The sequence below is a fragment of the Podarcis liolepis genome (assembly GCF_965112155.1).
Source record: "Podarcis liolepis genome assembly, chromosome: Z".
Classification (NCBI taxonomy): Eukaryota; Metazoa; Chordata; class Lepidosauria; order Squamata; family Lacertidae; genus Podarcis; species Podarcis liolepis.
The window spans coordinates 18,960,978-18,983,706 of NC_139570.1; the positions used below are offsets into that span (position 1 = coordinate 18,960,978).

Below are 22,729 nucleotides of genomic sequence, written 5' to 3' on the forward strand. Positions count from 1 at the left end.
AAATAATGTCAATAGTTAATTAGTTAATTCCTTATCCTTGTGGCTGCAAACAGGTGCATCTCAGCATCTCACAAGCCCAAGCAGAGCTGAGTAAGATTGTCCGCTGTTCAAAGGATGAGGTTTCAGTTCCTTGCAGATCCTAGCTCCTTTCCATGGAAAAAGTAGAACAAAGAAAACTGATGTGAATCAGGAAGCCTCTCCTTCTTCTAGGAACCATGTGGCCTCAGGGAGACCTTTCTTGGTCTCAGCCCTCCTACCCACTTGCAATGACAAAGTGTGGGTGGCGTGCCAAATATCACAGCCCTTTAAAAAGGGCTCATTCCATTACCACCACCACCCCAAGTTCAGGGGGCACCTTTCCTCTTTGCATTAGTAATAAATTGTGAATGGTGTGTTTGGGTACAACACTAGCTTATTTGGGATTTTGGAATTGTTTTGAATTGCCTTTGGTTGCACGGTAATAATGTACTGATGATTAAGGTGGTGTGGGTTTGCTTGTTGTGAACATCACTTTATAGTAGTGTTTAGAATACAGTATAAAGGGTAAAGGGGACCCCTGATCATTAGGTCCAGTCATGACAGACTCTGGGGTAGCGGTACTCATCTCGCTTTATTGGCCGAGGGAGCCGGCGTACAGCTTCCGGGTCATGTGGCCAGCATGACTAAGCCACTTCTGGCAAACCAGAGCAGGGCACGGAAACGCCGTTTACCTTCCCGCTGGAGCGGTACCTATTTATCTACTTTCACTTTGATGTGTTTTTGAACTGCTTGGTTGGCAGGAGCAGGGACCAAGCAACGGGAGTTCACCCCCTCACAGGGATTCGAACCGCCGACCTTCTGATCGGCAAGTCCTAGGCTCTGTGGTTTAACCCACAGTGCCACCCGCGTCCCTAGAATACAGTACACAGATGCACAAATAAAGTGACTGGCTAAAGTATTATACTGCATACTGAGGCTATGCGCCCAACCTGGATCCATCCTAATTAGGATCCATCCCTAATTAAACATTTGGGCAGAAGGTGCGATGGAGCAAGGAGACACGGGATCTCCTTCCCCGCTGCTCCTGACCACACTGCAGACCACAGAAGGACTGAAACTTCCACTTGCGGACTGGAAGCTGCTTTCCTGTAGGGAATGTGCTAGTGAAGCAGATCCTACCTGCCTCTCCTTCCTACCTACCTACCCGCACCATGCAGCTAGGCTGCCTTTTGACAAATCCTGGCTGGCTCCAGGTGGGGCAACCTGACCCAGGGCAATCCAGAGCTCTCTGAGCCCAAACCTGGGTCCACACAAGCTGGCCTGATTCAGTTCTGGTGCACAGCCCTGGTGGTACCTCATGCATGTGAAGTTACAGATGAAAAGCACAACCTAACTACAGTTGTACCTTGGAAGTAGAACAGAGTCCATTTGACTTCCAAAACGTTCAGAAACCAAAGCGCGGCTTCCGATTGGCTGCAGGAAGCCTCACTGGACATTTGGCTTCCAAAAATAGTTCACAAACCGGAACAGTCACATCCATGTTTGTGGCGTTCGGGAACCAAAACTTTCGAGAAGTAAGCTGTTTGAAAACCAAGGTACAACTATACTTAATTATGTCATATACCATCAGCACTGCGATCCAAGCACATTTTGGCTCCTTATTGACAATGGCTAACAGTGTTAGATTCGGTTCGAAGAAAAGGAGAGTTCAAGAGAAGACACAGAACCACAGACCTAAAGTACTATATCATTATATTCTCTTTGGTGCAAATGACATACATTTCATTTTGTTTGGTCCATGGGAGCTGGCCAACAGCACTGTTTTTCAGTGTACCCAGTCAAAAGGTGCATAGAGTAACGTATGGATTTATCAACATCATGAGAAAGAGACATACAAAACAGGATTTAGAACCTCACATCCACAAGACATGGCCCCACAGGCTCAGAAGAGGAATGTGTGTGGGAAAACACTTGATCCATCACATGTTCCATCACGTTCATTTGAACAGTCCTAGATTTACTAAGGTGTGCCTTCCAAGAAATTAAAAAGCTGCCCTCGTCTTCTTCCACCATGAGCCATGGCTGGGAACTTCCAAGTCCAACTTAGTGAGGAGTCAACAACTCCTTCTCCAGCACTGTTCTCAGTGTTCTGTGCAAATTGTGGGAAGCTGGGGGACCCCAATTTCCCAAATACATTTTCAAGTAGGGGAACTAGTCTCCAGCACAGATAAATATTACAGATGCCCTTTGCCTGGCCTTGAAAGCAGCAAAGAAAAACCACGTTAACTAGGGGACCAGGAGCCCTATACTACTAACACCACAGTCAGGGACAGAAAACCCTCTCCCATATCTCACAATATGATTGTCCTGTCAGAACCCTCTCCCCCCTCCCCAAAAACCCTGATTTCCCTGAGAAAGGAGAGAGCATCCTATTGCCTAAACTTCTCAAGTAATTTTGTAATAAGAAAAGAAGAAAGCTAAAGGTGCAGCTGGACTCTCTATCAGCTTTGGCCCTGTGGGAGGGAATTAAGTCCCCCTGGGTTGCAAGTGTGTGCAGGGGGGACAGGCATCAGAGCTCCTCCAATATCAGATGCAGCTGCCGGCTGCTACAGGTGGGGCACTCTTCGTGTTTCTGCTATCACCAGGACTCGGGCAACACACGCTAGGATGTACCAGGGAGAACCCATCCTCCAAATGCCTTCTCCAAGTATTGTGCCATGGCCAGAGTCAAGTGGTCATTGTAGGGTCCTGCCACCACCTGGATGCCCAAGGGGAGGCCTTCCTTGCTCAAGCCCAGCGGGCACTGGGTCACTGGTAAGCCCAGTATGTTGAAGATGGCTAAAAGGGGAAGAGAGAGTGAAAGGAATTAGGGACTCAAAGCACTTCTTTGCAACAAACGAACTAGAATCCAAGACATTTTGTTTCGCTGCTATCTAGAAACATTCCCTGAGAATTTGGAATTTATCATACTGGTTTTAAGTGCAAGAATAAATCAAGGGGTTCTGCATTGGCTAATGAAACACAATATGTCACAGAGGCCCCTAATAAACAAAGCACAGTTTGCTCCATACCCAGAGACTTCCCAGAATCAGGAGGTCAACATAATCCCATGGAAAAGTTGTATAACCTAGTTTGGAGGTAGCAGTACTGTGGAATTGTATAGTACATACGCATGTACTGCACACATATGGCTGTATCATATGCTATGTCCTGTTCGGTGAGTGCACATGAGCATGTACACAGGCAAAGAAAACCATATTCACCCAAATGGTGAAGTACAATTACTGCATGCTGCTTCCCTTTTTCTCCTGGTCTCCTGCTTCCTCTCCTTTTCCTGTGTTGAATTTTTAACATTCTAAGCTCCTTAAGGCAGTGACCTGTCTAACATCTTGTACTCTGCAAAGCATCATATACACTGAAAGAATGTACATGAGTAATACATGCATATACAAAATAGGAACTCCTTACCTGTGTAGGCAAAATTGAAAGGCATCCCCAGAGGAGTGTGGTGCTTGGGAGCAACTACAGGGTGTGAAGGATATAAGAGGACACCATCACTTCCCAGTAGATTCACCATCTCGGTCTGCAGACTCTGTGCCATGTTTGCTAGCTTAGCGTTCACTTTGGGACTGCATTTCACCACCTTCTCGGTTAATCCTAGTGCTAAAGAGCACAGAGATGCAGGTAGGTCAAAGACAAACAGCAGTCACTGCAAAAGGCTGCATCATATATAACATGATATACTAGAACAGGGGTAGCCGATGTGATGCCCTACAGATATTGCTGGACCACAACTCCCATCATCCCTTAGCACGGGCCACAGCCAAGAGCAGGTACACAAGCATTTGAAAACAACTCTTTTAGTTGCTGCCTTTCACTCCCAAACTTCCATGGTACTGGATGAGTTGAGGATTGCCAGACTCCTTAGTCAACGTGGCACCCTCCATATGTTGTTGGAGTCCGGCAGACATCAGCCCCCAACCTGCATGGCCAATGGTCAGGGGTGATGGGACTAGTAGTACACACCAACATCTGGAAGGCACTATGTTGGGTATCCCAGTCCTAGATTGTCAGCATCACCATCTCCCTTCCAAATATATGCTACCTTCTGGTCCCAAGCATTATTATATACATTTCTTTGCCAGCACTCCATATTTAGTTACCAGGAAATTGCCAAACAACCTGGATAGAACTAGCACATCAAAGAAGTGCAGCTATTTTAGAATTAAACTCTTAAATTTAAAAACAGGACGTTACCAATGGCTGGGATGGTGTGTGAAGACATCCCTATCATCCACTTCAGCAGCTCCCATGACGGCCACACTGGCTTTCCATGATCCCCAAGAAGCTCTGTGAAGGTTTCTGTTTGCTGTAATATGAATATGAATGGAGAAGCAAGGATGAAGAGAATTCCATAACGTTTTCTGCTTCTAGCTTTTTAAACTAGTATATTGTAAGCATGGTTTGCAGTCTGTACCAAACCTCCTCTCTCAATTTTACAAGGTACAATGACAAATAAATAAATATTTCATAGTGGAGCAAGAGCTATGGCAGCAGGAATGGGTCCCAACTGCACCAGACATTTAAAAGACAACGTCACCTTGAACAGTCATGGTACAGCATCTCCCAAAGAATCTTGCAAAGTGTAGTTTGCTACAGTTGCTGAGCATTGTTCGGAGATTCCTATTCTCCTCGCAGAGCTACAACTGCCAGACTGGTTTAACAATCAATCTCTCTTCTAGATGGAAAGAAGACAAAGTCCCTACCAGAGAAGAATAGCAAACTAAGCTGTTGGATTATGCCAAAATGGTGAAACTGACCGGAAAGCTCAGGGACCAAGAAGATCAAAACTTTAATAAAGAATGGGGAAAATTTACACTCTACCTGAGGGACCACTGTAAGCAGATGAAAATGTCAGCATGATTACAATAACACTTGTAATGTAGAAAGTATTATGGACAAAAATTGAGAGATATAAAATTTGGATGATTAAATAATATGCAGTTGATAATAGGACCCATGGAGGGGAAGGTGGGAAGTCCAGAGATTTGGAAGAATCTCTAAATATTGTTATGTATTTTGTACTGTTACAATTTTATACTTGTAAAATCAAATAAAAATTATTTTTTAAAAAACAAAACAATCCCTCTTTCCAGGGAATTCTGGTAATTGTAGCTCTGGGGGGGAAATAAGGATCTCCTAGCAAATCTCTTAACAAACTACAGTTCCCAGAATTCTTTGAGGGAAACCATAATTGCTTAAGGTAGCATGGTACTACTTTAAACGTATAGTACAGATTGGGGCCCGTAGGAAGGACTAACTAAGTACTTTTTAGAACCATGCTCTAGAGAACAATGTAAGTGCACAGAAACCTCCATGTGAAGATCAGCATCCCTGAAAGACAATTTGTCCATCGCTGCTGTTCTTCCCTTGTCGCAGGTAGGCTTACGCCCTGGTTTGCATTTTACATACCTGCCCATCACTGTCCTTGGAAGACATCATGACAGACCAGATCTGGAAGGAATACTTCATATTGTGAATATTCACAGGCTGAACTTGAACACCCAGGTCAGCCTCCAGGTGCTTTACCACCTTGAAAACATAAGAGAGAAAATAACAGCCATTGAGTAAACAGTTATTAAAGGAGGAATGGAAAGCCTGGGGGCCAAAGAGCATTTAAGAAAAATATAGGATTCTTCTCATTCCACACAGACACAGTACACCAAAACAATATTATCACCACTACATCAGAGTTAGGAGGACTGGTAACACCTGGACATTCACAGATGGACGTCTGAACTTCTGAGGAGCTCCACTCTGCTTCAGGCAACATGATAGGAGGACTGTGTCTGCGGACTTTGCTATGCAACAACTTTTTTCAAGTATGTGCATACATCACTCAGTTGTAATCACAGGGTGAAGATGGTATGCATGTGTGAACTCTCTCACACACAGAGAGAGAAGGATAGAGAGTGGTTCTCCTTAATCTTTGGTACTTTCACTGCAACCACTAGTGAACATAAGGGTTGTTCCCTACACTCCAGCTTCAAGACTTCCACAGCTCACCAGAACACTATGTAAATGTACCCTAAGCTTAGCTATCAAAGCTCCACAGTAGTCCTTACATTTCCCATTTTGATTTGGCAATCCTACTTCAAGATAATTGCACTGCTTTGGGGCTATTTTATGCTATCTTTATATTCATAATCTTGCTGCAAGTTGAACTGAGACTTTTCCCCTTATAAAAATGCATTTAATTATTATTATTATTAATAATAATACAGCCAGTAGATATACAGCCAAGGTTTAAAGAAGGGATTGTTTCCTATCTGGAGATGCTGGAAACCGAATGGGGCAGGGGGCTTCTGCATGCAAAGGATATATTCTACCACTGAGCTATGGACCTGTGCATGAATCTGACAAAAACAGTGCCCAGGTATGCTGGGGCACACGAAGGCATGCACAGGCAAATTTGCACAGGCTGACTCAGCTGCCATTTACCAAACGCCTACCTAAACTCCCTGATAACTGTGATGGCCCTCAAGTTTTTAAGCTACCAGGTGCAGTTTCCTCTTACGTTCCGATGAGCCTGAAGAAGCTCTTTGTCCACTGGGGAAACAAAGACAGAACCTCCGTCATGCTCCATGGAGTAGAATTTCACATTCTTTAGAGATACTTTTTCATCCAGCTTCAACCTGAATAGGAAGGAATAGGATGGCCACAAGTCAGAAGTGAGGAGCACTTTGGTCCCATCCTCAGTTCAAGTCGGCAGAGTGGACTAGCTCCTTGATGTACACCAAGTTCTTATAATCAACTCTTGGTAAAAAAATGCCACGGCAACCGAAGGCGCCAGACCAGTGGGGATACTGTCCTCCATTAGGCAGAACAAGGCAGAGGATGATAGAGGGTACAGAGTAGAGTAAAGTAATGGATAACAGAGTCAAGTGAGCTATGCAGCCAATGCTGCACCCCTGAAGCAAGCCTGGTGCCCAGAGGCACAGTGAGGGATGCTGTTCCACAGCCAGTGTGGAAATAAGATTCAACGGCCAGTTAAATCGGCTTTCCTACATGGTATTGGGGGGGGGGGTATTCCGACCACTGCCTTAGTTAGCCCTGTCCCTCACTGTGCAGATCTCTACCATCAGGGGCAAAGACAGCTGGTGACAATAATGACAGGCGCCAAACACATTTGCACTTCTTAGCAGACTAGAATTCACTTTATGCACTGCAAAAGTAATAAGAACCACTTACTTTGTAACGCCTGACCCAGCCATGACCCTCAACAGGGGTTCCAGGTCCTCTGCAAAACGGCACATTGGGCCAGTGCACAGGAACTTTGTCCGAATGCCCACAGCATTAGGGAATTGGCCGTCATTGGGAACCACACCTAGACGAACACACCAAGTTTAGCTTTGCATGACAAACTACATTGTTTTAGTTTAGTGACAGGGTTGGGTTCATATGCCACCTCTCCCATACACAGAGCACTGTATTCAAGGCTAGTTTAGGTCCAAACCAGAACCCTAATCAGTTTTCTGACAGAAAGGACACTGCTACTGGCAGTTACCTTGAGACTGCAGAACTGAATAAGGCCCACTCGGGTCCACCTTCTGTTCCACACAATGAACATTATGGCAACGGGGATAAAGTATCCTGGCCCCATCCTCTGGCCAAAGAACGAGCAGGTGTTGCAAGTCTTGCTCTCTTACCTCCTCCCATTGCTTTTGTATTGTAGACAGGCAGGGGCCTTCCTGTCTTTTAATAGCCATGCAATGCTTTAAAAAAAGTTTTCAACAGGATACTGTTGCCAGATTTGGACTTGCTGCCTCCACTACAGTTATGCTTCATGCTGCGTCCGCTTCAGGTTACGTGTTTTCGTGTTGCGTCCCATGGCAACCCGGAAGTACTGGAATGGGTTACTTCCGGGTGTGCAGACGTGGCACTTTGGCATGCATCAGTTCCGTGTTACAGATGGGCCTTGGGAACGGATCCCGTCCATAACACGAGGTTCCACTGTACTGAGATGCCAATTTGTGTAGCCAAAACAGCCAGGCCTTCAGGAACGGTAGCTGACTCTCCTTCTGAACTGGATGCCCAAATTCCCAAAGGCTTTTACCTTAAGGTCCAGTTGACCTTCCAAAGGAAATAAACCCTAATTCTTGAGAGGTAAGAGCATCAAGACAACCTACAACTGTTCTTTCTGTCCTTTCTTTTAGTTAACTTGGTGGAAAAAGAAGCAATGAGAAATGTACCAGTGGTGGGCTTGTGTCCAAAGACGCCATTGAAGAAAGCCGGCATACGGATGCTGCCCCCAATATCCGAGCCCACACCGATCACAGAACCAGCAGCTGCCAGGATGCAGCCTTCTCCTCCTGGAAGGGAAACAAAGGACAGACTGGCAGTGGACCACAGACATATCTGAGTAACCCCGCACTTGCCACTCACAAAATCTGCTCTGGGAGAGCGAAATACATATGGAGAAACAGAGTGGGCTAATCAGACTTTTTCCCCAGGGATTGTCTTGCTACTCAGTACTAATCTCAAATACTTGCAGATCCAACAAAATAGAAGCATCACTGGCATACCTAACTTGCAAACTATTATAGGTGGCTTTCCAGTCCCCAATCCCTATACAACCCTACTTCTATGCTGTATCAAAGTCAAAAATAAGCAACGCATTCCCAACTGCCCTCCTTTCTTGCTGAGAAACATGAGCAGTTAATCACTAGCAGGAGATTTGATCAGCCAGGACTAATTTATCTGTTCAGTGCAGCATGTTCTCACAAACGAGGTAGCCCACTCACCTGAGCTGCCTCCTACGATGCGCTCTAGGTCATATGGGTTGTTGGTCCGACCATAGACCCGGTTGCTCGACTCAAACCACATGCACAGCTCGCTGCAGTTGGTCACACCCAGTGGGATGGTGCCAGCCTGCTTTACCCGTGACACTACCGAAGCATCGGATGTGGAGATAATGTTACGACGGCTAACCAGTCCAGAGGCATTGGGCAACCCTACCACAACGAGGGAAACAAAAAGGAGAAAAAGAGTCAGAGGTTCCACAATAGCCTAGAGCAGAGCTAAAGGGCAGCTATAAGGCCAAGAGCCAAGGGAGTAGCTGCCCCCCAAGTGTCTGGAAAATGATGCAATATGGTAGATACACCACACTATTTCAGCAATGTTTAATCATGCAGGTATCTCTGGTTCTATTTGGTAGGTGTTTTTCATTTTCTGTAAACCATTTGCAGCCTGTAGTAGATGAGATAAAGCTCATCTTTATCATCTTTCCAGCTGGGGAAAGCAAATGCTCCTTTTAGCAGTGGAAGGGAGGAAGGTAAGTAATGAACTAAAATAAAAACAAAACCTATTACAGTAATGGTTTTTGCTCACTCTGTGCTTTATAACCCACCTCCTCCTTCCCAGCCAGTTCCTTGATCTTTTAGCATGCTCTCTGTCCTCAAGTATACAAGCAAGTACACAGTCCTCAAACCAAGAAGTATCTTACTTGTTTTGTATGTGTGAAGAGAGGTATGGCTTAGCCAAGGAGTAATAGGTTTGTGGGGAGCAAACCACAAATAGTAAATCTCATCCCTAGATACTCCAGAGGTACCTCATTAAGAGTGCAAAAATTGGTTGGCTTTACTGGAGAAGGAGTATCTTGTTTAACAAGTTTGGGACCACACCCTCTAAGATGCAGCAACACCAGAGAATTGCTGGTTTCAGACTAAAACCTGGCACCCTCAGAGCAGCTGGATTTTAGCTTAGTCTGCAGAACTACATGAAGGAAAATCCCTAGAAGGTTAGCAAAGAAGTCACTCACTGAGAAAAGGACGTGGGCTGCACTTTATACAGCACACCCTATTGTAAGATAACATAGCTTTCCCAAAACACAACAATTGGAAACCTTCTTCTTCCAGTAAGTTCAAGATAGCACATGTCTACCTCCTAATTAATCCTCACAATTACCCTGTGACGTAGGGCTAAGTTGAGCATCATGTCTGAGTGGTGGATTTGAACCTTTGTCTTCAAAGTCCTAAATGAGTCGCCCACTCTTAGAAGAATGCCCTTAGGATTCAACTGATTCAAATACTAACTAAAGCCTTTGTTTTTTTAAATACCTGGAATAAAAGACTCTTCGGAAGAGTGATGTGACACACTATTTAATTGGGATCCGCCATTATGGGATAGACTGAGTTGCAGAGATAAATAGTCATGGGGGAGGCGAGCTCTTAATTTGTTATTATATCTGTACTTCAAGTCTGATTTGGCAAATCTCCCCTGGAAAGACTAATGTTTGATGCAACCTGTCTGAAAAAAATAATGAGCGAACGCCTAGATTTTATTTCATCGGAACTGAGAAAAGATGGCGTTTGCCACCAGAGAAGGACTTTTGGATTGATTTGGCATAAACACCAACGTGTGAGGATATACTGCAAATAATAGACTTACCAGGTACAAAAAAAAAAAGGAGAGTCATACATATTTCACACAGAAGCATATTATTGCTCACTTCAACTCGCCTGTGGAAATAACTCAGAGGCCATGAAAGAAGGAAGGATAACAACAGGAAGATTTAAAGAAGGAACTATTGGAAACTCAAGGCAGTAGAAACATAAGATGATTAGACCCCACTGAACTTGAAGCATGGGAAACCCCAACAAAAATTTATAATTTGACAAAATATTTGGACTATATGATATGTATTTGTATAATTTGGAATATTTAATGTGATCTGATTGGACTGTTAAAATGGAAAACTTAATAAAAATTATTTTTTTAAAAAAGGATTCAACTGATTCAAGCACCATTGTTTAGATACACTTGGCAGTCACTATTTTATAAGATCTCATCGACAGAGTTTTAAAAGAATGAAGGAATGCCGATTTAAGAAAGCAACAAACAAAATGTCTTAAGGGTTGCTCTGTTACCCATTAAAATATCCATACTGAAACAAATCTATGAAATAGATAAATAAATTAAATGAGGGAAGACTACAGACTGCGGTCAAGAGGTGGGTGGAGGTTATGCAAAAGAACACACCGTATAGCGCAAAGGCTTCTTTGATGGTGATAGGGACCCCCAAGAAGGGGAACTTTTCCTTCAGTGACTCTTCATCATCTTGCCCCTCAGAGAGCAGCTGGTCGACCTGATGAGCTTCCTCAAGGGCAGCGTCAAACCTGAGAGGGATGGTTGGGTAAGAGCCAGAGGAAATAAGAGAAAACCCGTCAATCTCTAGAGCCTGGAACCTAACTGGCCTTCCTACGATGCTCATTTTGTCCCACACCTATTGCTCCTCCCAAGTTCCATCTCTGGAGCCACAGCCAAAGGTGAAGCTGGAGAAAGACTTCAGAGGGAGCCTAGAAGAAACAAGTCTAAATGTTGCTGTTTTTTATTTTTTGCTTTTTTTGCTTTGTGATCACCACAGCTTTGCAACTTCTCTAGAAATATTTGCTTAACGGCAAAGAGGTTCTTGACCTCGGATAAACAAAACAGGGTTCTGTCTCCAGGTTTCCCCTCAGGTATGCAGCCCCTTGCTATTTCCTACCTGGGAGCGAGGACAAATGGTCAAACGGCTTTTAAAAAATCCTTAAAAGAAGAACATGACGGTATACAACAGGGACAGAGAATCCCCACCTTGCAGCTAGTCGTGGTCTACAGGGGGTCTGACCCATTAGACCATCTCTCCAAACTACAGCCACATGCCCACCAGCAAAGGATGACATTAGCTGATAGGCATGATGGGGATGGGGTCCAAAGATTCCAGAGAATGCATTGGCAATGCAGATCCCTGCAGGAAGGTTGGTGAGTGGGAGGCTCGTTATTGCCGGGTGCTGCTTTGTCCCACCCCGTGAGATGGGCCACCTATCACATCACCTTTCTCCACCATGCCCCTGCTTGTGAGTCTTCCAGGGGGCATCTGATCAGCTGCTGTTGGGAGACACGAGTACTAGGTGAGATGAAACTTTACCCCACCTGCCTGCCCCACTCATCCAGTAGGCCAGCTCTCATGTTCTTAGTCTGAATACAAGATGCCCAAGGTCAGCGAAAGGTTCAGAAAGGACAAGTACTTCTGAGAATGAGCAGAGCTCCCTTTGTTTGGATTCGGAGAAGCTACAAACTAGTTACTTTTGCTATGATTGTGTTGCAAATCATAACTATGTGAGCGCTTGGAAGAGTTCTTCAGGAACTGTATTGACTCAAAGTAGGTCAAAAGAGAATCTCTAGCGGAGGACCACATCTGCCTGCCCTTTTTCCTGTCAGAAGTAGAAATATGTTGAAACAGAAAGTATAAGTTCCATCGCTCACCTGTCTTTTACAACCGCATTGATCAACGGGTTGACTTCTTTGATCCTCCCAATGTATGTTTCAATAACATCAATACATTTCACCTGCATGGAATAAAAAGTGCTCAAAAGATTGCTGCAATCTGGCTAACTTTCAGAGATCTAATGATTATATGTACTGAACATTGTGTTCTGTTTCATTAGCAAGTAGCACCGTGTCATGGATAGAATGCTGGGCTTGGAGCAAGGAAATGAAGGTTCGAATATTCTATAATAATTTAATAATGATGATGATTCAATCTTTATATGCTGCTCAAGCCACTCTGGGCAGCTATGAACTTTAATGGATCAGATCAAAGGTCCAAATAACCCAGCTTCACAAAATGGTTTACAGATGTTTCTGTGAAGCTCACAAGCAAGGCAAAACGTCCATCGCACACTCCCTGCTATTAGTTGCCAGAAAAGTACTTGTCAGTGGTACACTATCTCTGAGAAAGGAGGCTCTCCACATGACCATGTAAGGAAGCCTTCAGTCAGTTGCTGTATTTTAGCCTCACTCACCTCACAATATTTGTTGAGTAGGGGAAAATTGGAAAAGCCCATGCACAGTATGTTTGAGTTCCTTGGGAAAGTGGTGTAATATACATGCAATAAAATAAGTGATAAATAAGTTTATCATTAACCATTGGGTGTGAGCAGCAATGTGAGGGAAGCCACTGATAACAACGGATTTCAGAAAGAGGCAGAATTTAGCTCATGCTCACTATTACGAATTATTTCCCTTGCCATCTGGGAATGTGCCTACATTTAACATGCATGTTTTCCCTCAAAGAATACTCAGAACTGCATTTTACCCGCACTGAGCTACAACTCCCAGCACCCTTAACAAAATAGTTTCCCACAGGTATTATTTGAGGGAGGCAATGTGCTTTAAATGTTCATTGAATATTAAAGGTATTGAGGTGGGACATAGAGACTATAAATTAAGGGCATTTGCTGACGATGTGGTGCTGACACGAGAACAACCTTTGGAGAGCGTTCCCAAAACATTAGAAGAAATTAAAAGGTTTGGAGAAGTGGCAGGTTTCAAAATAAGCTCAGATAAAACCAAAATGTTGGTCAAAAACATGGATGAGCAGTCAAAAAATTTTTTTAGAAAAGATGTCTAGTTTAAAAATAGGCTAAAAGTTGTATTTGGCTGACGGTAAGAAATCTTATTGGGATGCGAGTGGCGCTGTGAGTTAAACCACAGAGCCTAGGACTTGCTGATCAGAAGGTCGGTGGTTCAAATCCCCACAACGGGGTGAGCTCTTATTGCTCAGTCCCTGCTCCTGCCAACCTAGCAGTTTGAAAGCACGTCAAGTGCAATTAGATAAATAGGTACTGCTCCGGCAGGAAGGTAAACGGCATTTCTGTGCACTGCTCTGGTTCGCCAGAAGCAGCTTAGTCATGCTGGCCCCATGACCCGGAAGCTGTACACCAGCTCCCTCGGCCAATAAAGCGAGATGAGTGCCGCAACCCCAGAGTCGGTCACGACAGGACGTAAATGGTCAGGGGTCCCTTTACCTTACCTTTAAGAAATCTTAACCTATTTGAAAATAATTACTGTATTTTTCCGTGTATAAGACTAGGTTAATGTCAAAAATTAGGGGGCTTCTTATACACGGGGCCATCTCCTCCCATTTTCTTAAAACTGAGTCCCCCAAAATCTTATACATTGGGGCATCTTATAGAAGGAAAAATACGGTATATTAAAATGTGGAAAGAGGTTAAGAAAGAGTTGGAGATATGGGGGAGAATATGGGAAACCTCCAGATGTTGCCAGACTACAATTCCCACAAGCCCTAGAAAGCATGGTCAATGGCTGGGAACGATGGGAGCTGCAGTTCAGCAACATGTGATGATGACACAAAGTTTCCCCGCCCCTATGAAAGATGCACAACAGAATGTAAGGACTCAAATGAGCCCATTTTCCTTTATAACCATGAAAGACAATTACTGTATGTTATTTGCCTGTGTCAAAAGTCTATGCCACGGTAACCTCTACAGGTTTTGGATAAGTTATAATCTGAACAGTGCTTGGAGGCTTATTTGAAAATCTTCTAAATGAGAATGTACACAAGATTTCTCCTAAGATTCCAAACCTCTTTACAATACACACCAAGCAAGTCACTGGAAAAAACCACATTCCTTGAAGGAAGGGAGGGGCAGGAGACGAGATTCTCAATACCAATCTCTTGCCCTGACGCAAAGCAGCTAAAGAACAGTGTAATGCTTGTTTAGAATAAGGTTACCAGATTTTTTTCAATGAATCTGGGGACATTTTTCAACTTCAATGGATTTTGTATGGGGACTTATTCGTAAATCCGGGGACTGTGCCCGGGAAATGGGGACAACTGGTAACCTTAGTTTAGAAGCAAGTGTTGATGAAACAAATTTGAACTCACTCATGCAACAGGTGCATTTAGAACTGGAGGTGAGGGGACATCAGCATCAACGGTGGTACAGTTGATTACTTTCTTAAATCTATATTTTCAAATAGTAACTTGCTGAGAGTAAAAATTGCCTCCAGGTGACCAGGTTGGTTTGTCATTCCCCCACCCAACCTAAAAATCAGTAATACAGGTGGATAAAGCAAGGAAGCCAGCATCATTGTGGTCTAGCAACTCTCTATCCCTAATAATGATTTGCATTAATCTGCAAAACAAAAATTAAAACTAAGAACAGGATGTTCTCTTACTCTTCCCCAGATGCTTTTGGCTATTTCAGAATTGCTAGGATAATTCTATGATGTACAGTTACAACAACAACCCCAGTGAAAAGTATTCAAGTGGAACCAATCCAAATTTATTTCATCATGAACACCAGCAGGGCTCATTGCAAATTTATTTGTATCTTCCACAGAAAAGTGGGCAGAAGGTAAACAGCAAGAGCATGGCAGGCTTTGCATTTGGTGGGATTTCTTTAAAACATTTATTTAGTGGGTAAAGTGAAGGCAGACGAGACCCTTATCAAATGGGTATAATGTTCAGCAAATGAACTTTAATGCTGCAGAGATAGTGGCTTACCAAACCATCTGAAGAATTAGAAAAGTTTCAGATATTGCATTTTTAGGAGCTGGATTTCTCTCTCCCATCCTCCCACCCCCAGCTCTTGGTCTTTCCCACACGAAAGCTACATGTTTGGAGTCAGTAGACTACTACCATGGATGACTAACTGAGCACTCCAAATCCCCGAATCCCTGTGCTGAAGGGAGTTTGAATGGGGCCAGAAATGACATTTTAAAGGCTTTTGCAACCAGGGAAGCTCCAACCATCAGTGTGGAAGCGCTGCCAGCAAAGAGCACCCCAATGCACCCATCCAAATAGTGAGCAGAATCAACCGCTAGTGGCGTCCCCACCAGCAGAAATCTCTGAAACAGGGTGCTTCAGGGGTGGGGCTGAGCCACCGCAGAATCCTATGGCTCCTCTGCCGATCCTGCTACTGTCACATAATGGCAACAGGTGCAATCCTGGTCTCTTCACTGTGTTAGAAAGAAAGCTAATGCAGCAGATGGGTATTTTTCTGCTCCCGCCACCTTTTGGGTGCCCAATACTATCTGTCTTCACCATTCTGGTTGTAAAAGTGGTACTTTTAATAGTAAAAGTACTATTAAAGAGTACTGCCTCTTTCCTTTAACTAAAGGGAACATCGCCCACATTCTCGTGATAAATTTGTTTTTTCTTTGAAAGCAAGTGGAGTATCTAATAGAACTATGTGGACTTAAGATTCTACATACAAAGATCCTGGGATTCATGTTAAGTTGATTTATTCTGAAAGGTTCACCCCTTGTGCCTAGGCCAAGAATCTCCCACGCCAGATCTAGATTCCATACTCCACAAACAAGCTGCAAAGAAATTAAAAAGAGAGCACCAAGGCTGTGGGAGCCGACATGCCCCTGCTACCTTGGAACAGAGGACTTCCACTAAATATTCCACACTGGATTTTGTGGCACAACTTCATAAGCAGATCCTCAGAGTCAAGGTAGGATATATGGAAGCCTAGGTGGTCTAGGAACATGGGGCATTCGCGAAGGACTAGGAATTCCCAAGCTTTGCCTTAGAGTAGACCCCCTCCTAGCAAAACTACAGTGCCCAGCAGCCCTTGCGGGGCGATCCCCTCCCACATCTCTCTCTCTCTCTCTCTCTCTCTCTCTAACTCAGAGACGGGCTGTCCGGGCCCTTACCTCCCTGCGGCGGATCCGCCGCGCCAGCTCCACTGCCGACAGCAACAGCAATGGGTGTTCCGGCGGCGGGACGGCGCGGGCTCTGCTGGGGCCAGGAGGAGAAGCAGCAGAAGCCGCCACCGCCGCCGCCGGCGCCCTCAATGGGGAGCGGAGGGCTGAGGCGCGCGCCGCCAGGCTGAGCAGCGCGAGGAGGGCTCCCGAGAGGAAGCGCAGCACGAGCACGACGCAGCGCTCTGCGCGAGAGAGCGCCATGGCAAAAGAGGTCGCAGCTCCGGGACAATGCCGCCGATCAGAGCGGAAGGTGCGCGGCCACGCCCATTCGGGGGGTGGGTGTGAGGGGCACGCCGGCGCCAAGCTCCGCCCCCTCCGCTCGCTCCTCCCCGTCCCCGAGATTTAAATCGTCAGGCGAAGGAACTACCGGTTAGTTTTTCCTCAGTCAGAGGGAGAGTTAAGAAACAGAAACAAGCAGCTCCTAAAGGACCCTTTTTAAATGAATGAATGAATGAATGAATGAATGAAATAAAAATACAATACTGTGATCTTCGGATGAAGGGTGGTATAGAGATTTAATCACCAGTAATAAGCACATTGAATTATTTATTTATTGCATTTATATCCCACCTTCCACCCCCCTCTGAGGTGGTGTAGCTCCCCCTTTCTCATTTTAATTCCCACAACCGCCTTGTGCAGCACCAGGTTAGGTGCAGGCAACCCCCACACAGGGTGCCAAGCTGATGGGGCACAAAATAATAATAATACCTGAATGTATACGGGTACCTACTGAGGAAATCCCTAGGGCATGGCTAAACCAGGTGAGGGTAGCTGTTGGGTCTCAAACCATAGCTGTCAACTTTCATATTTGAAAATAAGGGATCAGCAGCCTCGAAAATAAGGGATCAGCAGCCTCACCTGTCCCAGGGACAGTCTATGGGATATCTAACAATCCGGGATAGCACCGGGAAGCAGCGGGAAACGGTGCTGGAATAAGGGAATTTCCCACAAAAAAAGGGAAGGTTGACAACTATGTCTCAAACCCTCAGTTGGTGACTTCTCAGGCATGTGGTGGATTGATCAGGTGAGACCAATAGTGGGTCCAAAGGCCAAGGAGCCTGTTTCTGGAGATGCCATGTGAGAGGCAAACGGGGCTTGTCAACCTAAGAAGGTAGTCTTCTTAGAATGAAAACTCTGGTCCTGAACCTCCACTGCTTTGTGGGCTACCTTTGGAAGAAGAAGAGGATAAGGACTTCTGGGGTGGCGCCATCAGCAATGGCGGACTCCCTCCGAACTGGAGGGACCAACTCCGCATGAAACGGGTCTTTTCCGCTGTGGCGAAGCGGGGACCCTCCTGGAAATCACAGGCAGATGAAGCCTGTGACCGTGGGACTCGGCGGGCACCCTTAGTGCCCCCCCAACCAGCATTCCCAAGAGACTTTCTCCAAGCCACCAAAATGAAATCCTTCTGGTGATGGCGATTGGTGTTCAGAAGATTCCAAGAGCTCCAGAGCACTTCTGTAGTTCTCATCAAGATAAGAACTACCAGGGCCATCTTAACCATTGGGCTTAGTGGTCCGTCACGCCATGGCGCCGGCCTCTCAGGGGCGCCCAGCAAGAGTCCAGGGCCAAAATTTGGAGTCTGGGGAAGCTGCGCTGACGAGCGGAGCAGATTCTGTCAGAGGCTGTGCCACAGGCTGTTCTGCTGTGGGCACCGGGCGACTCTGCTCTGCTGCTGCCCCCGCCCCGAGGGGAGGGGTTGTGAGTGGGCATCGCTTCCCGCGCTTGCAGGGGGCATGTTATTGCCCCCTGCATCACGGGCGAGATTTTGGATCTCTCACACGCCACCAGCCTCCCAGTCCCTGTTGCACGGTTTGAGTGTGTGTGTTTGCCGCTTGCCTCCTGGTCACTCCTGGTTTGCATGAGGGTGTGTGTCCTCTGGGGGCTGTGTGTTTCCCTCTGTGTTTAAAGAGCTGCGCTCCACTTTAAGAGGCTTGGGCTTTTCACGCACTGTAGAAATTGCTTGAAGGCAGTTTTTACCAGCTATTATTGTTTAACAGTGGGGCTTGCAACGCTATACAGTGGTACCTCAGGTTACATACGCTTCAGGTTACAGACTCCGCTAACCCAGAAATAGTGCTTCAGGTTAAGAACTTTGCTTCAGGATGAGAACAGAAATCGGGCTCCGGCAGCTCGGCAGCAGCGGGAGGCCCCATTAGCTAAAGTGGTGCTTCAGGTTAAGAACAGTTTCAGGTTAAGTACGACCTCCGGAACGAATTAACTACTTAACCTGAGGTACCACTGTATCGGCAATTGGCATTAGTGGCAGTGTTTGCTGTGAACACCCCTTGTAGTTTCTGTGGGTTTTTGGATTGCTTTTTGTTTGTCATTATGTGCAGTTTGAGATCGCCAACCTGAGGGCTGCCATCTCGTTTTCTGGTCACGTGGTCAATATTGCCGGCTATAGCATCTGGTTTGGTTTGGCAGCCATTTTTTAAGTGGGCAAGCGATCTATATTCTACAGACCTGCAAAGCTTTTCTGTGGGCTGCCATTTTTCTGCCTCACCACATGGTCTGACAACTTTGCGATTCCCCTCCCCCCTAAAAAAGGTCGACAACTCTGGGAAACCAGGGGGGGGGAGGGCAGCGGAATCTTTGCACCCCGGCGCCACATATGCTTAAGACGGCCCTGAGAACTACACAAATCCAGAGTGCAGTCCCTAATACAATTGAATGGCGCCTTGTGCGGCTCCTTCCAGCAACTCCTGCAGCCAAATGGGTGGCAAGCGTATAGCTCTGCTTTCCTTTGAACCACATAGGCAAGGCCAAGAGGAGAGTCTGTTTACCTGGGCAGCCCAGGACTTCCATACCCAGACTCACGCCTCTGGGAGGACATTTCAGTGCTGCAGATGCCACAGTCTGACTTCACCCCTGGAAGCACACAATTGAGACAGATGCCAACAACAGCCATCAAAGTTCCTTTAAAAAAGCAACTGTACCAAGATGAATTACTGCATGTTAAGAAGCATCCCAAGTAAGATACTTGGTCCATCTCACTCGGGTTTTTCTATGTGGTGTGATTTCACATAGGTATCTCTCAGCCCTACCTCAAGTTGCCAGCAGGAATTTGCCTGGTGCCTTCTGTGTGCAAGGCGGATGCTCTGCCACTGAGCTGCAATCAGAAGGGAGGACTTTGGACCTGTGTGTCTGCAAGAGAAAATTGCTCAATTAGTTTCGGCTGGGGAGGGCAGGATACAAATAAAAGATGATGATGATTATTATTATGTTAATTGGTTGTGTTAATCTGCCATTAGTCATTTGGCATACATTATCTTTATTTCCCCACACACATAAGCGAGTAATGTTCACTTACCACACAGGAGATTACGGTATGTCAACCCAGTTGTTGTTGTTTTCTCCTTTTCATTTTTCCAAGTCTTATGTTCAGTTCTCTACAATTTCTGCTACAGTTTATAATTTTTTTAAAGAAAAACTCCTGAAAATCCATCGGCATTTTAGTGCAGATTTCTCATAATATACACATTTTTGCAAGCTATTTCCCGAATATAATGCACTTTCTATTGAATTGAGTTGGCATCTGTCTGGTTTTGGAAGACAATGAAGGAGTCTGCCTTTAGGGGTGAGGTCAAGCTGTTGGACAGTTGCAGCGCCCATTGTGGCTGGAGAGATTTATGCAAGAGAGGCATGTTTTGTTGCAGCTGGGGCAGATAATGGTGTCCAGATCATAGAATCATAGAGTTGGAAGAGACCACAAGGGCCATCGAGTCCAACCCCCTGCCAAGCAGGAACTGTACTGCTACAGATGCATCATGGAGTTTCTTCTCTCTGTGCTCCTCCCAGTGGTCATTTCTCCTCTGGTCACTGCTATGAAAACATGACTTGACTGCCTGCCTGACAAAGACCAATATCTTGGGTCAGGACGTTGCCAGCACTCCACTCATCACCATTTTATATAATTACAAATATATGCCCAATACAGTATGTGCATTTTTGTGTATTTTGTTTTTGCTGGAGAACTGCATCACAAAATTAGGCAAAGTGCAAATTTCAAATAATAGTAGTGTTTCAGTTCACATGGTTTGCAAAGTGTGGTAGAATCACTTTAAAATCCTAATAAAAAAATTCCTTCCAGTAGCACCTTAAAGACCAACTAAGTTAGTTCTTGGTATGAGCTTTCGTGTGCATGCACACTTCTTCAGATACACGAAAGCTCATACCAAGAACTAACTTAGTTGGTCTTTAAGGTGCTACTGGAAGGAATTTTTTTATTTTGACTATGGCAGACCAACACGGCTACCTATCTACTACTTTAAAATCCTAGTTGAATCAAGTTTCTTCCCTCCCTGGTAGAGACTACCTTCAGCACAGAAAGTCACACCCAAACCAGAACAGCATACCTAGCTGCTGTTGTGAATGTTAATGTGTCAAAGGTTCTAGGCACATTGTTAAACACCTGTAAGCATCTTCTGAATGCAATTTGCCATGGACAGTTTTCTAATATTTACTTAAAATAATCTAAAGGCAAAAATCTGTGAAACCCTATAGGGAGAGAATTGGCTGTTTTGAAAAACGTCTCACAAGACAAAGTACCTTTGAGAATCTGCTCAGCACATTTCCCCAACCATGGAAAGCAGCTCTCAGATAAATTGACACAAGGACAGTGTCTCTTAGGTGCAAAGTTAACCTCATAGAAAACACATGCATAATAGAAAATCATATTCCTACTATGCATGAATTTTTCTGCAGTATGCATGCTGAAATGGACCAACATGGTCAGAGTCAGAGAAGGGAGACAATGTTACTAAAAAAAGAAGAAATGAAGTGTTTTCATTGATACAATAAGATGCAAGAAAATACCAACCCACATATTCTTTGGGAGTTATTGTGAAATTTATATTTATCAAAGTAATTTTTACTTATTTTACTGAACTGTATCTTATTCTTTCTCTCTCTCACACACACCCTTATTGAGAAATTTCCAAGGGTTCATGCCAGTGTTGGGCAAGGTAGAAGGCAATGGGAAGTGGAGCAATGAAATGACTCTTAACTTAGTACTGTGGGCTTCATTCCACTTGTGCAAAAGCCAGGGGTTTCTCTGAAAGCTCTCCCCCCCCCCCGTAAACTTTCAATCTAGTTAAGCAAGAAGTATAATCATAGTATAATGATTACAATTCTATAATGATTATATATAGTTCTATAATAATTATATATAATTATATAATGATTATATAGTATAATGGACGCGGGTGGCGCTGTGGGTTAAACCACTGAGCCTAGGACTTGCCGATCAGAAGGTCTGCGGTTCGAATCCCCGCGATGGGGTGAGCTCCCGTTGCTCGGTCCCTGCTCCTGCCAACCTAGCAGTTTGAAAGCATACCAGTGCAAGTAGATAAATAGGTACCGCTCCAGCCGGAAGGTAAACGGCATTTCCATGCACTGCTCTGGTTCGCCAGAAGCGGCTTAGTCATGCTGGCCACATGACCCAGAAGCTGTACACCGGCTCCCTCGGCCAATAAAGCGAGATGAGCGCCGCAACCCCAGAGTCGGTCACGACTGGACCTAATGGTCAGGGCTCCCTTTACCTTTACCTATAAATCATAGAGGAAAGTTTCCAAACAGCCAAAATTACTTGAAAGTGCAGAGCGAGGCTGATGAGGGGCATGACACAGCGAGCATCCTCAGGACCAGAATGGCCTGGAGGGCTTCTTTTGGCCTACAGCAGGCATGGCCAAACTTGGACTGTTTTTCGGACTACAATTCCCATCATCCCTGACCACTGGTCCTGCTAGCTAAGGATGATGGGAATTGTAGTCCCACAACAGCTGGAGGGCCAAGTTTGGCCATGCCTGGCCTACAGCGTAGAGGCTCCCTACCCCTGTTATAAAATAAGTGATAAGTGTAGCTGGTGCTGAGAGTTGTTTGGAAACCCCTATTCACCTCACAGATCTATATTTCCCAGTTCCCTGGCAAGAGGGATTGATGGCTAAACCACTCAGAATTGACACTGCAGGGAGAATAGGGGTCTCCTAACAACTCTTAGTAAACTACAATTCCCAAAATTCTTGAGCAGGGAGCAGCCATGACTGGTACCACCTGAAGTACCACTTTAGCTAATGGGGCCTCCCGCTGCCGCCATGCCACTGGAGCACAATTTCTGTTCTCATCCTGAAACAAAGTTCTTAACCCGAGGTACTATTTCTGGGTCTGTAACCTGAAGCGTCTGTAACCT

The 22,729-nt window shown here is 45.1% G+C and overlaps 1 protein-coding gene across 1 annotated transcript; it reads right to left on the minus strand.

Annotated features, from left to right (window-relative positions):
• Positions 1-1,714: 1,714 nt before the first annotated feature.
• On the minus strand, positions 1,715-16,817 carry FAAH2 (fatty acid amide hydrolase 2). The gene is made up of 11 exons (XM_083484747.1): positions 16,489-16,817; positions 12,286-12,368; positions 11,020-11,156; positions 8,784-8,993; positions 8,232-8,351; positions 7,231-7,366; positions 6,557-6,674; positions 5,452-5,571; positions 4,237-4,348; positions 3,448-3,642; positions 1,715-2,817 (listed from the first exon to the last, which is right to left on the minus strand). Exons 1-11 carry the CDS (start codon positions 16,738-16,740, stop codon positions 2,642-2,644), a joined length of 1,659 nt encoding a protein of 552 aa, XP_083340873.1. The 5' UTR covers positions 16,741-16,817; the 3' UTR covers positions 1,715-2,641.
• Positions 16,818-22,729: the final 5,912 nt, after the last annotated feature.